Here is a 16,066-nt window from a genome sequence, read left to right as displayed (position 1 = left end):
GGAATCGTGGGCAAGTAACTGCCTGGCTGGGTCGTGTGTGGTCTGATCACGTGGGTGAAAGGGGACTCCTCATAGTCCTTTCTCGTGAGGCACGTGTGAAGTTTAAATGGGAAAATGGGCATGAGGGGCTCAGCCCCTGCCACGCGTAGCGGTCAGGGGAGTTTACTGTTGCCGTTGTTGCCATCACCATCATCCTTCGTAGCGGACCTGTATCAGACAGTAGGTGTTTTCACAGGGCAAGAGTCAGCTGGAAATAAATACCTGACAGGGTGACACTCCGCCACCAGGCAACTTTCTGGTCCCCTGGGTTTTTTGATTAGGTGAAGATTCCTGGAGCAGAGCGTGAGGAAAGTCTGGGGGGAAATGGGGAGCCAGCACAGCTCAGGAGCCCACCTGCCAGAGTATTCTGTGAATTTTTTCTACAAGTCTCTGGGGGTCAGGGTGAAGGGAAAATTGGTGTGACAGGCTGTTTGTCCTTACGTTTCCCTCTACACCAAGAAAACCAAGCCACCTCTTGGAGGGGTTATTTGGTTGTCCTGGACAGAAAGGAAAGAAAAGAAAGCAAAACCCACTTGGATTAAAAGCAACTCAGGGAAGTTCCCGTAGTGGCGCAGTGGTTAACAAATCTGACTAGGAACCGTGAGGTTGTGGGTTCGATCCCTGGCCTTGCTCAGTGGGTTAACGATCCGGCGTTGCTGTGAGCTGTGGTGTAGGTTGCAGACACAGCTTGGATCCCGAGTTGCTGTGGCTGTGGTGTAGGCTGGCAGCTACAGCTCCGATTCGACCCCTAGCCTGGGAACCTCCATATGCCGCAGAAGTGACCCAAGAAATGGCAAAAAGATTAAAAAAAAAAAAAAAAAGCAACTTAGGGAGTTCCCATCGTGGCGCAGTGGAAACGAATCCAACTAGTTTCCTTGAGGATGTGGGTTCCATCTCTGGCCTTTCTCGGTGGGCCAGGGATTCAGTGTTGCTGTGAGCTGGGGTATAGGCCACAGATGCAGTTTGGATCCCACGTGGCTGTGGTGTCGGCTGGCAGCTGTACCTGTGATTCAACCCCTGGCCTGGAAACTTCCTTATGCTGAGAGTGCGGCCCTAAAAAGCAAAAAAAAAAAAAAAGAGAGAGAGAGAGAGATTTAAAATCCATGCATGTGTGTTTTGACAGGCAGTGGAGTGTCATAGGAAGCCACAGGCCAATATCCAGATGACAAGGCGGAACCCTCATTCAAAAATATTGATTGAGTGCGCGTTCCATAAGAAAGGTACTGTTAGGGACTCTCAGGCAGTGGCACAGAGAAGAATGAAACTAGATCCTGCTTTTTAAGAATTTAGAGTTTACAAGATGAAACTCAAATATCCATAAAAAAAACACCATAAAAAGGAAACAATAATACAAGTGTAGATAACTATATCATCTGATTATTTTTATTTATTTATTTTTAATTTTTTGCTTTTTAGGGCCACACCCATGACATATGGAGGTTCCCAAGCTGGGGGTCCAGGAGGAGCTAATGCTGCCGGCCTACACCACAGCCACAACAATGCCGGATCCTTAACCCACTGAGTGAGGCCAGGAATTGAACCCTCAACCTCATGGTTCCTAGTTGGATTCATTTCCGCTGTGCTGTGGATGGGAGCTCCAGTCTGATGATTTTTAATGCATGCAGGGTGAATGTCAAAGAGTAATTGTCCAGGCAGCAAGCAGGCATTAAGAGAACCTAGTTATGGAGTTCCCGTTGTGGCTCAGTGGTTGACGAATCCGACTAGGAACTATGAGGTGGCAGGTTCGATCCCTGGCCTTGCTCAATGGGTTAAGGATCCGGCGTTGCCATGAGCTGTGGTGTAGGTTGCAGACGCAGCTCAGATCCTGCGTTGCCGTGGCTCTGGTGTAGGCTGGTGGCTACAGCTCCGATTAGACCCCTACTCTGGGAACCTCCATATGCTGCGGGAGCAGCCATAGAAATGGCAAAAAGACAAAAAAAAAAGAGAGAGAAAGAGAGAGAACCTAGTTACAAAGGAAGGGGAAAGAATTTATTTTTAAAGAAAAAGCAAATATTTGATGGCAATTGTTGCTGACCTATCAGGATCTCTCATGCTGCCCACTTTGGTGCAAGCCTGACCTGTTGGACAGCCAACACCCCTCTCCTGGACTCACCAGCCTCAGCCTCAGGCATTTAGGAAGATGGAGTCAGATGGAGTGGCCACCCCCACTTCTTCATCATCATAAGCATTATCACAGCGTTACCATCACTCATTCACTTGCCACTTTCCCAGCCTCCCCTCCTCTTGCCAGATGGTTTTATAATGACTTCTCACTGTAATGCCAGATGTTGGTGCAGGATATTACCCTTGCTTTAGAGTCCAGGAGACAGCTCTGCTCCAAACTTCTAGGAGAGGCTTCAGTTCTATATATGGTGGCTTTCAGATGTCTTGGTGGTGATGGAACTTTTTTATTCCCACAAAACCATACATAGTACTCAATGTCAAAGCAGACTTGCCTCCACCTGAAGCCAGCTAAGCCCTGCTCTCATCACACATGTACCCAGAGCCCACTGTCTCCCAGCCCATCCAAGGGATCACCTCAGATTCCCCAAGGATCCCAGGGAACCCAGCTTGAAAACGCTCGTACCATACAGTTCTCCATCAATTTTGACTGATGCAGGCACTTCTCATCCAAACAGTGGTCCCTGGCTTAACAGAGGAGCCAGGAGCAGCCATCAAAAAAATGAAACAGGCAACCATGGAGCCTTCAGAACTGCTTCTTTCTGTTCCTTTTTGGTTTAATTTTAAGGGCGTGTTTGTCAATAGAGACATGCCAGGCGTTTATGTTCTTTGAGGGCAGCAGGAGAAAGAGAGTGAGGTTAATCTCGAAAAATAATTATCTCTGAAAGGAAGGGAGGCAAAGGCATATGTTACAAATGTTGATAAGAATAATTTTTGAGGACACTTTTCAAGGGTTTTATAGGCACCAGGAAACTCCGGGGTAAGCTGTCTTCCAAAGCTAGTGGGAAATGTCATCGTCGTCATCTTTACGTTGTTTTGGGTTCAGACGAGACCCCATGGCATCAGAAATTGACAAAGATGATCAGAAGCTAATTACTCACTTAAGACTTAAAACAACTTCTGTTTTCCTCATGTAAATGATATCAATATAATAGATATTTCAATCACACTCATTATATATAATTGGCCAAAAAAAAAAAAAAGAATGATCACACATGAGTGGAATTTGGTAATCCCTTCCCAGTCATGTATTTCTCTTGAAGGAAGTGCTAATGTGTGTGAATTCATTTCTTAAATATTGATGACCTTGAAAATATTCCAATTCTCTCTCTCTCTTTTTTTTTTTTTTTTTTTTTGTCTCTCTACGTCTGCCCCTGGGGCATATAGAAGTTCCCAGGCTAGGGGTCGACCCCAGGCTAGGGGTCGAATTGGAGCCACAGCTGCCAGCCTACGCCACAGCCACAGCAACTTGGGATCTGAGTCATGTCTCCAACCTACACCACAGCTCACACAACACCAGATCCCCGACCCACTGAGTGAGGCCAGGGATTGAACCTACATCCTCATGGATAGTAGTCGGTTTCGTTACCCCTGCGCCACAATGGGAACTCCAGTTCTCATATTTTTGAGTTGCAACCCATGCTTGTCAGGGGTTCCTAAAAGAGGGACTTGGGTCTAGCATTGCAAAAGTGAGTTAAATAGCAAGAGTTGGAATGGCTTGGGAGTGCATGGCTCAACTCCTTGTCTGCTAACTCGACAAGCCTCTCTGGCCTCAAACTGCTCATCTGGGAAATGGGGCTAAGCAGAATTAAATGAGATAAAGTGCTAAGTTCATAGTAAGCACTCAGTTAATGGTCGCTGGTAGTAAGGGGTAGTGGGAGTTAGTGAAGGCCTTGGTGCCACCTGATCTCCAGTCACCTGTCCTCCTGCCCCTCAACCTGGGGGCCCTTGGATAACATACCCATTAGTCTCCCCACAGACCCCAAGGACTATAGATGACCAGGCCAACCAAAGCCATCAGGGTTCTCTTGGAGAGGGGGTGGAGGTGGGGCTCTAACCAGCCAGACTGTTCCCCAGGAGGGAAGGAGGAAAGGTTGGCTGTGGAGGCTAGTGCTGACAAGATCTGGGCACATGCCCCTCTGTCTCATTAATGCCCACACATCTCACCCTAAAATATAAAGTGGCGAATGCCAATGAATCTCAGACTGATAAGGACAGCGTGGGGAGAGGTAGAAGGGCCTAGATACCCGAAAAGGGCAGAGATGAGTCTGGACTGAAATCAGCTTCAGTTCGTGACTTGTTTGATAATGTCATTGCCAGACTGGAAGCCATTTCTCTCCTGGGCCTACGTTTGTCTCTCTGGGCTTTTTCTATAGCTACTTCTCCACTGGGGTTGGGATGGGGTTTTTGAAGTCAGGCAGACAGAGCCAAGTCTCATTTCCACCTCTTGTTAGTTCGGCAGCTGATGTCCTCATCTGAGAAAGGTAGGTCATGGTTACACACATCTAATGCAGTGAGTAACTTGGATAAGAAAATGTACATCCCGAGAGTTCCCGTCGTGGCGCAGTGGTTAACGAATCCGACTAGGAACTATGAGGTTGGGGGTTCGATCCCTGCCCTTGCTCAGTGGGTTAACGATCCGGCATTGCCATGAGCTGTGGTGTAGGTTGCAGACGCGGCTCGGATCCCGAGTTGCTGTGGCTCTGGTGTAGGCTGGTGGCTATGGCTCCGATTGGACCCCTAGCCTGGGAACCTCCATATGCCACGGGAGCAGCCCAAGAAATAGCAAAAAGACAAAAAAAAAAAAAAAAGAAAATGTACATCCCATGTCTACACATAGTAGGAACTCGGTCAAAGTGAATTGCTTTGCACTCTCTTCCCTAAATTGCTCTACTGATGCTCGTGCTTCCTCAAAGTGGTCGGGGTAGGGACTTGAAGTTGCCCTCAGCAGAAGCGGACCAGGACCATCGGCCAGCATCACACTCCCTGTGTTTAGATCAAACTGCTAAGTGGAGAGGGGAGGGGTGATGCAGGGCTGAGGAAGAAAGGCTGGATGCCCACTTAGTACTCTCTGCCAGACTTTTTCCACACTTTCTCATGGCCGGTTGCCCCATTCCCCATCATCCTTGCCAAGCCTTGGCTTTTCTAAGACACAGGCTGGGCCAGCACCCTCTACCCTTCCAGGTTCCACTGTGGATGGCATCAATCAGAGCTGGGAGGTCTTGAGAGCATCTACTGTTCCATCAGGGCCTGGATGGTGCCTACTTGCAGAGTGACAGGGGCCTGAAAAGGAGAAGATTCCGAGCTCCTCTTTCCTCTGCGCATGTGCGCTCATGTGCCTTTCACTCATCCGTGTTTCTGCCTTTGCTCTCAGTTGATTCTGCTCCGGAACTCACCGTATTCATGCTCATGTTTATTCTCCACGGTTCTCCCGTCATCTCCTCTTTTTTGTCTGGCAACCGGAACTTACTATTTTTTTTTTCCTTTCTTTTTTCTTTTTTTTTTCTTTTCAGGGCCGCACATGTGGCACATGGAAGTTCCCAAGTTAGGGGTTGAATTGGAACTGCAGCTGCTGATCTACGCCACAGCCACAGCAACACCAGATCCAAGCCTCATGTGAGACCTACCCCACAGCTCACAACAAGGCTGGATCCTTAACTCAGTGATCAGGGCCAAGGATCAAACCCACGTCCTTATGGATACTAGTTGAGTTCGTTCCTGCTGAGCCACAATGGGAACTCCCTAATTTTTTTTGTCTTAATGAAACTTCTTTTTTTAAAATCAAAGTAATATAGGCACATAGTTTAAAAAACAAATAGTATAGAAAGAGCCTGAAAATCAGTAGCTGCTGTCATTCTGAAACTGTCTTTACCCTCTCCGTGTTAGGACACCTATTTCCTGGATCCCCTGGATGCCTTCTCTGTTAGTTTGCTCCTTTATTTTGATGGACTATCTTCTCCACTAGTTTCCTGTGAGGGTGCATGAGAGGTCCATTTTTAGAGTCCTTATACACCTGAAAATGTGTTTCTTCAATGCTCACACTTAATTGATACTCTCTCTGAGTATGTACCTGGATTTTGAAAATCATTGCCCTGCAGAATTTTGAAGACAATTTTTCCATTGGCTTCTGGCATCGAAGGTTTTTATTAAGAAGTATAATATCATTTTGATTTCACTTTTAATCCCTAAAGCATGGGGCTCTGAAATTTCTCAGCGATCCCCTTTGATGTAGGTCTTTTTTCGTTCATTGTGCTGGGTATGCGGTGGATCCTTTCAATCTGGAGATGCCTGTTTCTGGGATATTTTCCTATGTTACATACTAAATAATTTTCTCCCCATGGTATCTTGATTTTCTTTCTTAACCTCCTATTCGTTGCATATTGGACCTTTTGTTCTGGTCTTTTCATTCTCTTACCTCTTTTCTCCTATGTCTCTCAATCTCTTGTTCCACTTTCTTACCAGATATTTCACTTTATCTTCAAAACTATATATTAAATAATTTATGGCTGATGTATTAAATTTTAGGATCTGATTCTTTTTACCTGATGGTTTCTTAAAATATCCTATAAGATACTATCTTTTATAGAGATGTTACCATTCTAACAGCTTTGAAGATGGCTTTCTTAGTTTTTCCTCTTTTCCTTTCTAATCTTCATCTCCCGCTAGGTTTGTTTTCAGGTATGTGTTCATGCATTTGATGCTTGGTTGGTCAGCTTTGCAGGAAAGTTTGGTGGTCCCCGACCATTCACATTTGAGGAAAAGCTCTAGCAGGCTGATGGAGGTCTATGTGCAGGACAGTCAGCCAAATGGTCATCACGTCACCAGTCAGCCTTGTGTTAGAGGATTCCCAAAGGCAGGATGTGGAAGCCTTTTCTCTGGGGCCTTTCGGTTCCCCAAGGGAAGAACCCTGCCTTGCTGATGTGCCTGGCAGTGGGCATTCTGGGAGTGCCAGCTGAGGATCTGACCAGGGACAGCCCACAGTCCCCCAGTTTCTACCCCTGGGCACCCCCTTCTGGTCTCTGCCAAGCCCCATGTCTAGAATCTCTCTGGTTCGGTTTCACTTTTGGCAAGTTGACTGGAGGGGGAGAGGGCTGGTGGGGCAAGAGCAAGGCCTCCAGCTGTGTGAGGTAGCAGTGGGGCAAGAGCAAGTCCTCCAGCTGTGTGAGGTAGTAACTGTGGGTCCAGCTACCGCATACTGAGACTTTCACCTCTCCCATTATGTTTAGTCCTCACATTACCCATGACCTTTGCAGCTCCAGGTGCCCTGCTTCTCGAGGTTCCGTGGAAGGTGAGCCCCTTTCCCAGCAGTTAACAGTCTCAGCCACAGTCTGTTCTTAAAATGTGTTAAAACCTTTTTGTTCACTCTTGCATCTGTTGGGACACTTCAGGTGCAAGTAGCAGAAAAGCTTGCTTACTAAACACTCCAGTACTTAGGAAATTTCTTACCACTGGTGACCAGAAGCCTAGAGGTGAAAGGGCAGCCATCCTCAATGGTCAGAGGTTACGCCTCTTCCCCGCCCTTCTTTTATTCCATCCTTTTTTGGTCTTTTGGCTTCATCTCCAAAATCTTGGAATGGCTGTAGTATTTCCAGAAAAAAAACATGATTCAGATGAAGACACAGCTTTTCCTTGTGTCTCTCCTATTTATTTATTTTTAAAAATTTTTTGGAGTATAATTGTTTTACAATGTTGTATTCGTTTCAGGTGTACAGAAAAGTGATTCAATTACACGTATATATACATTCATTCTTTTTCAGATTCTTTCCCCATATAGATTATTACAGAATATTGAGTAGAGTTCCCTGTGCTATACAGTGGGTCCTTGTTGATTAACTATTTTATGTTTAGTAGCATGTATATGTTAACTCCAAACTCCTAATTTATCCCTCCCCCTCTCTTTCCCCTTTGGTGACCATAAGTATGTTTTTAAAATCTGTGAGTCTGCTTCTATTTTGTAAATAAGTTCATTTGCTTTTTTTTTTTTTTTTGGTCTTTTTGTCTTTTTAGGGCTGTACCCAAAGCGTATGGATGTTCCCAGGCTAGGAGTCCAGTCAGAGCTATAGCTGCCAGCCTACACCGCAGCCATAGAAACTTGGGGTCTGAGCCCATGTCTGTGACCCACACCACTGCTTACAGCAATGCCAGATCCTGAACCCACTGAGCGAGACCAGGGATTGAACCTGCAACCTCATGGATACTAGTCGTGTTCATTACCACTGCACCACGAAGGGAACTCCCACATCATTTTTATAAATTAGATTCTACATATAAGTAATAGGATATTTGTCTTTCTCTTTCTTACTGACTTTACGTAGTATGATAATCTCTAGGTCCTTCCATGGTGCTGCAAATGGCATTATTTCATTCTTTTTGTGGCTGAGTAATATTCCATTGTGCATATGAACCACATCTTGATCCACTCCTCTGTGGATGAACATTTAGGTTGCTTCCATGTCTTGGCTATTATAAACAGTGCTATAATGAACAGTGGGTTGCATATATCTTTTCAAATTATGGTTTTCTCCTGATATTTGCCCAGGAGTGGGACTTGCTAGATCATATGGTAGCTCTATTTTTAGTTTTTTAAGGAACCTCCATACTGTTCTCCATAGTATTTGAACCATTTCCATTCCTACCAACAGTGTAGATGTATCCTTTTCTCCACGTCTTCTTCAGCTTTTATTGTTTGTAGACTTTTTTAATGATGGCCATCTGACTGATGTGAGGTGATACCTCATTGTACTTTAATTTGCATTTCTCTAATAATTAGAGATGTTGAGTAACTTTTCATGTGCTTTTTGGCCATCTGTATGTCTTCTTTGGAGAAATGTCTATTTAGATCTTCTGCCCATTTTTTGATTGGGTTGTTTGTTTCTTATTGATATTGAGCTGCATGAGTTATTTGTATATTTTGGAGATTAATCCCCTGTTGGTCATTTCACTTGCAAATATTTTCTCTCATTCCGTGAGTTGTCTTTTCATTCTGTTTACAGTTTCCTCTGCTGTGCTTGTATCTCTTTATAATAGAAAGTGAGAAAAATCTGGAGTTCCCTTTGTAGCACAGTGGAAACAAATCTAACTAGTATCCACGAGGGTGTGGGTTCAGTCCCTGGCCTTGCTCAGTGGGTAGGGGATTCAGCATTGCCATGAGCTGTGGTATAAGTTGCAGAGGTAGCTCGGATCCAGTGTTGCTATGGCTATGGCATAGGCTAGCAGCTGTAGCTCCGATTTAACCCCCATCCTGGGAACTCTTCCATATGCCGTGGGCGTAGCCCTTAAAAAAAAAAAAAAGAAAGAAGAAGTGAGAAAAATCTTTGCAGAAGTACCCACCCTCCAAAATACATTTTATTTTATTTCCCATGCTCTTTCCAAACCAGTCATTACAAGATGAATGAGAGTCCCGTTATCAGTTGAGGGGTTAAATGGAGGCTGGGAAGTCATTACCATAATATCACCATAGCTCTGTTGATCTCTTTGTTATTTGGGGCTAATGCCTTTTTTATTCCTTTACTATGATTTTAATAACATTTTGGGAGAGAGAGGAGAGCTGTGCTCATTCCATCTGCCCCATTTACAGTAAGTTCTTCAGCCACTTTCTTATACACACCTATACTACCAGCTCACATTCTTTCTTTTTCTTTTTTCTTTTTTTTTTTTTTTTTACTTTTTACTATGCAATTTTCCCATGTAAAGAAAAGTAGAGAGACTAATATAATGAACACCTTCATACCTGGTTTTAACTGTTATACTGTTAATATTTTGCCATTGTTTTGACTTCATCTACAATTTTTGATGACATGTTTTGAAGTAAATTGCAGATATCTTGGCATTTCACCTCTAAAGATTTCCAAATGCATCTTTAGAAGGTCAAGATCTTTTCCTTTATAACCATGATACTGTTATCACACTTAACAAAATCTGGCTCACTTTTATCTCCTGCAATCTAGGGAGGTCCTGTCATGGTGGAGAAGGCTTCAAAAGGAGCCTACTAGAAAGTATGGACTCAACTTGTCCATCGCTAGACTCATTAGGTAAATTATGGTATGTCCATACTATGGAATACTGTACTGGGGAATATTAAAAATTATGACTGGAGTTCCCATCATGGTGCAGTGCTTAACGAATCCCACTAGGAACGACGGGATTCGATCCCTAGCCTTGCTCAGTGGGTTAAGGATCTGGCGTTGCCATGAGCTGTACTGTAGGTCGCAGACGCGGCTCGGATCCCACGTTGCTGTGGCTCTGGTGTAGGCTGGCAGCTACAGCTCCGTTTAGACCCATAGCCTGGGAACCTCCATATGACGTGGGAGCGGCCCAAGAAATGGCAAAAAAGACCAAAAAAAAAAAAAATGACAGATTTCTATAATGGAAAGATTTCTACATCACTAGGTTAAAAAAAAAAAAAAGCATAGTAGTATGTGCAGTGTGATCTGGTTCTTGCTTAAAAATGCATGTGCCGGAGTTCCCGTCATGGCGCAGTGGTTAACGAATCCGACTGGGAACCATGAGGTTGCAGGTTCGGTCCCTGCCCTTGCTCAGTGGGTTAACGATCCGGCGTTGCCGTGAGCTGTGGTGTAGGTTGCAGACGCGGCTCAGATCCTGTGTTGTTGTGGCTCTGGCGTAGGCCGGTGGCTACAGCTCCGATTCAACCCCTAGCCTGGGAATCTCCATATGCCGCGGGAGCGGCCCAAGAAATAGCAACAACAACAACAACAACAAAAAGACAAAAGACAAAAAAAAAGAAAAAGAAAAAAAAATGCATGTGCCTGTGTATGCACACTAAAGAGGTCTGGAAGGATGTAAATCAGATCAGTAGTAGCACTTGAGACTTCCCTGTTGGCCTAGTGGGTAAGGACTTGGCATTGTCACTGTAGTGGCTCAGGTTCGAGCCCTGGCCCAGGAACTTGTGCATGCTGTAGACACGGCCAAAAAAAAAAAAAGAGTTGTAGCGCTTGATCTTGGTGGCAGGATTATGAAGGCTGTTTCCTTTCTTTATATGTTTTGGTGTTATCAAAATTGTTTTATTGTTTGAGTCTTCAGCTGTAAAGACAATAGGGCTGTTTGCCCCTTCTCACCCAGCAGAGCAAGAAGTATACCTGGGGAGGTGTGTTCTCTGGACTGTAGACTTTTAACCCATGGAATGATGGCCTCTTTGTTTCTTAAGGATGGGAAGTTTCTAGTCAGTAGTAAATTGTCATATCAACAGAGTTCTTGTAATGACACTGGAAAACTACCTGTGGCCTTATTTGTGGGGTTTTGTGAGGGCTTCTTTTTTTAATGGCATCATACGCATACATGAAATTTATCACTTTAATCATTTCCAAGGGTATGGTTCAGTGGCATTGAGTACATTCACATTGTGGTTGTAACCATCACCACCAGCACCTGGTAGTTACTGTTCTCCTCTCTGCCTCTATGAATTTGACTATTCTAGGTACCTCATATAAGTGGGATCATACAACATTTGTCCTTTGTGACTGGCTTATTTCACTTAGCATACCATCTTAAAGGTTTATCCTGATTGTAGCATGCCCCGGAACTTCCTTCCTTTTTAAGACTTAACTAATATTCCTTTGTATGAATACACCTCATTTTGTCCATTCATCTATTGATGGACATGTGGGTTGTTTCTGCCTTTGTGGCTTTGTTTTTACATGTCTACGCTTTGGAGATCTGATTTGAACTCAGGTATTTGACAGCTAAGAAAGAAATGACAGGCGTTCCCGTCATGGCACAGTGAAAACGAATTCAGCTAGGAACCATGAGGCTTTGGGTTCCCTGGCCTCAGTGAGTGGGTTAAGGATCCGGCGTTGCCGTGAGCTGTGGTGTAGGTCGCAGATGTGCCTCAGATCTGGTGTTGCTTTGGCTGTGGTGTAGCTCCGATTAGACCCCTAGCCTGGAACCTCCATATGCCAAGGGTACGGCCCTAAAAAGCAAAAAAAAAAAAAAGAAGAAGAAAAAAGAAATGACAAAGAACCCAGGGTGAAAATGAGGGAGACGAGAGACATATGAGCAGGGCTGCTTCATGTACTTGAAGGTGCAGCTTTCAAAGCAGAAGGCAGAAAACCTTTTTTTTTTAAGATCCTAATTTTTTTTCTCCAAAACTTCTTTTTCTCCCTAATCAATCACCTGGTGAAAGTGGAGAAGCAGTAGAGAGTTCCCTGGTGGTTCAGTGGGTTAAGGATCTGACGTTGTCGCTGCAGCGGCTTAGATCACTGCTGTGGCAGGCATTTGACCCCTGGCTGGGGAACCTCCACATGTCACAGGCATGGCCAAAAAAAAAAAGAAGGTGGATAAGCAGTAAAAACAACTAACAATTAACTTTGACCATTCTCCTTACTCTAACTCTTCTACTGATGTGGATATTTCTTTAGTTTTGTTTTTTACTCCTCAGGAAGTATCAATGCTACCTCTTACCATGACACTGCCTTTCTATCAGCTTAGCCATAATTGAAATGAGATATGTTGTCTTGTTAATACACATGGAATTCATTCATCCCCTCACTGAGAAACATAAGACCTCAACACCTACTGTTGAGTCAAGCATGCCAGCCCATGGGTCTAGCGGCTTGTCAAAAACTAAATGAAAGCCTTCATCCTCAGAAGATACAATTAAACTACTTACGACTTGATAGGAAGAAACAGGCTTGACTGTGGGGTAAGGAACTTGTGTCCCCATTGCTGGGTCAAAACATGTTTTCATGCTAGTGTGATAACAATTTCACAAAGCCAGAGTTTAGTAGCTAGGTTTGTAGGGCAGTCTTTTGTCATCACTGATATTTTATTGATTGACCTGAACTTGTTTACCTGGTTGATCTTCCCATCAGGGTCCACTTTCAAAGAGAAGCAACTACAGGACAAGTATAAATTATTTACACACAAATGAACGAATCATAACTGAATTCATAGAAGACTCGTTTTAAGGTTAACTAACTCTCTGTCGCATTGCTGTATTTTCTCTCCCGCATACATCGGTGGCGTTTTCTCGGGTCCTCAAATCCAGGGAAGGCAGAGCCTCAGCTCCACCTGATCACAGTAGAGAGCTGGCCACTGCTAACCCTCTCAGCCCAAATTTTTCCCTTGTGCAAATGTGACATTGACCCGCCTTCCCTGATCTGTCAGGAAGGCTAACTGGTCTACCTTCCAAGCCCTGTCAAACTGGGTAGGTCTTGTTCCCACAGGAAAGTTTATTCTGTTCTCTCTCTCCTGCCCTTAGACCATCATCTGCAAATAGCATAAGCAGCAGCACATCTTCAAATCACAGTGGCTACACTCCGGAACCCTCTCTGCCCCTAGTTGGAGGTGACCTCGCCAGCCGACTGTCGAGTGATGAAGGGGAGATGGACGGAGCCGACGAAGCTGAGAAGTTATTAGACTGTCATTTCTCCACCCACCACCCCAGACCTCTCGCGGTAGGCCACCTTCCATTTCTGTCCAGGCATTTTTTTTCCCTATGCTTTGTGGTATTTAGGTGATTGTATCCGACAGCATCCTTCATAAGAAGGCCTCCAGGACACTTCCCTGGTGGTTCTTGTGGTGGCTCAGCAGGTTAAGAACCTGACTAGTATCCATGAGGATGTGGGTTTGATCCCTGGCCTCACTCAGTGGGTTAAGGATCCAGTGTTGCCGCAAGCTGCAGCATAGGTCTCAGTGAAGCTCAGATCTGATGTTGCTGGGGCTGTGGCATAGGCTCCAGCCATAGCTCTGATTTGTTCCATATACCACAGGTGTGGCCATAAAAAGAAAAAAGAAAGGGAAAGAAAGAACTTCCCCTGAAGTTGAGTAATTGACTTAGAAATCCCACTGAAAATCACAAAGGAGGAGTTCCCACTCTGGCACAACAGTATCAGTAGCATCTCTGCAGTGCCAGGATGCAGGTTTAATCCCTGGCCCAGCACAGTGGGTTAAAGGATCCAGTGTTGCCACTGCTGCACCTTAGGTTACAACTGTGGCTCATATTTGATCCCTAGCCTGGGAACTCCATGTGCCTACGGACGGCCAAAATAAAATAAAATAAAGGAGTGCTGCTGCCATGAGTTAAAAATCTGACTGCAGTGGCTCAGGTCACTGTGGAAGTACAGGATTAATCCCCAGCCCAGCACAATGAGTTAAGCATCTTGCATTTCTGCAGCTACAGCATTGGTTGCAGCTGTGGCTCAGATTCAGTCTCTGGCCCGGCAATTTCCATATGCTCTGAGTGCAGCCATAAAATTTTTTTATAAAAAGAAAATCACGAAGGAAAGGTAAAGGCTCCTAGCTGATTATAGTCCTTTAAACACCTGAGTGTCTGTGGTCCACCTTGAAGCAACATTGGTATTTATAGGAGAGCACTGGGGAGCTGACCTTCCTGCCTTGCGCGTCTAAGAGCGGAGCCTCTGATCTCAAGAGTTAGTCTAGCTCACCTGCTTTGGAAACCGTCTGTCTGAGCAATGTGCCAGGTGCCAGCCCTGGCTGGTTTTCTTCCCTGTTGGTTCTGAGTTTTATTGTTATTAGTAGATGTGAGCGTATGGCACCAGAACTGAGTGTATGTGGGTCTGCTTGTGTGTAGGAAAGGAGGAAGCATTTCATGTCAGCGTGATTGCTGATTAAAGAAGAGGTCACTTTCTTCCCAGTGCCTTGAAAGAGCCCACTTTAACATTTCAGAAGGTCACAAAACCAAGGTGGGAAGTAAAAGAAGGCGTGAGCTCGAGGCCTGTTCATGTTCGCCTGACAAACACTTGAGAAGAGAATGCCTAGGGGTGCCCTTGTGGCACAGCTGGTTGAGGATCCGGCGTTGTCTCTGCAGCAGCTCTGGTCACTGCTATGGCATGGGTTCCATCCCTGGCCCAGGAACTTCCACGTGGAAGTTGGGTACAGCCAATCGATCAATCAATCAATAAAAGCGATATATTATTTTTTTAAAAAAGAAGGGAATGCCTAGTGCTCCCGTCATAGAGCCAAATTCAGAGAGACCAGGAACGTGGGACCCCATAGCCAGTTTGCTCTGGTCCCAGCTTGAGCCTTGTAAGATGAGTTTTGTCCTTGGATCGCATGGAAATCAGCCCTGCATCATGATAGGGTCCTTCCTCCCTTCTATCAGTGTGATTTTGAAGGCAAATTTCACTTCCTATTTCTGGGGAGGATGGTGCCATGTACTTCACCAACAGCCTGAGACTTTGCTTCTGGGCCAGATAGAAACAGGGACAATCAGGAGTACCTTTGACTGCCAGCGATAGAAAACAACTCATCCCATATATTCACTTGGGTCATTTACTTGTCTCATATAACAAGCAGCCTAGTGGCAAGTGGTTCCAGGCTTGGCTCAGCATCTCCACACTGTCCTGTTGCTGAGGGAGAGTCTCTGCAGCCCTCTTCCCCTTTCATGCACAGCTCTGACTCCAGTATCACATCCTCACCCAGTGGTTGCCCTTTACAAAGGGAGGACGGGACAAACAAAGGGGTCTTCTTCTAAGACGCAACCTTATATCATTTCTTAGGGAGGAAGATCTTCCTATATATATAGCCCCACCCAGTAGACCTTCCCTTCTATCTAAACAGAAGTAGGTCATGTGCCCACCCCTATGCCCATCAGTGGCAGAGAAAGATGGGGTTGTAGTAACAGGATGAAGCCAGCCATGAATTCATTGCAAAGTTCTGGAAAGAGACCCACCTTCCCTGCTCACTGTTCCATGTCAGAAATCAGAAAGGACATGTGGTTCTGTGAATAAGGAAAAGGCAGGGAGAGCTGGGAGTGGGGTGGCAGTCGATGAGATTGGCAACCACTGGGGTCTGCCCCAGTGGTCACCGCAATGAGAGTCTATAGCCCTGCCTGGGACATCATAGGCGACCAAGGACAGGAGCCTCTTGGGGCTCTGAGCCTTGCATCTATATTGAATTAGAGGCAGAGGCAGTGCAGACAGTAAGGGGTCTCGAGCTTCCAAGTCTGAAAGTGAGCCCAGGCTCTGCCAGAAGGCCAGACGCTGGAGCACATCAAGATCTTTGTCCAAATGACAAACTGCCAGGCTACAGTGGATTAGCTCAACTCTGGTCCTGGCAGATTTGTGTGCTTTAATGTTTGGCTGATTTG

At 45.2% G+C, this 16,066-nt stretch overlaps 1 protein-coding gene across 13 annotated transcripts in view; it reads left to right on the top strand.

Annotated features, from left to right (window-relative positions):
* The window catches only part of ATXN7L1 (ataxin 7 like 1), a 269,582-nt gene that overhangs the window by 238,798 nt on the left and 14,718 nt on the right, over window positions 1-16,066 (top strand). For all 13 annotated transcript variants that reach the window (XR_007130729.1, XM_047752410.1, XM_047752413.1 and 10 more), the window contains one exon: window positions 13,217-13,412. Coding sequence is in view for 12 of the 13 variants with exons in the window: in XM_047752410.1 (XP_047608366.1) it covers window positions 13,217-13,412 (196 nt within the window). In the remaining variant the exon portion in view is untranslated. The remainder of the gene's footprint in view (window positions 1-13,216; window positions 13,413-16,066) is intronic.

The sequence above is a fragment of the Phacochoerus africanus genome, chromosome 11, assembly GCF_016906955.1.
Source record: "Phacochoerus africanus isolate WHEZ1 chromosome 11, ROS_Pafr_v1, whole genome shotgun sequence".
Classification (NCBI taxonomy): Eukaryota; Metazoa; Chordata; class Mammalia; order Artiodactyla; family Suidae; genus Phacochoerus; species Phacochoerus africanus.
This window is presented reverse-complemented; position numbering and strand designations above follow the sequence as displayed.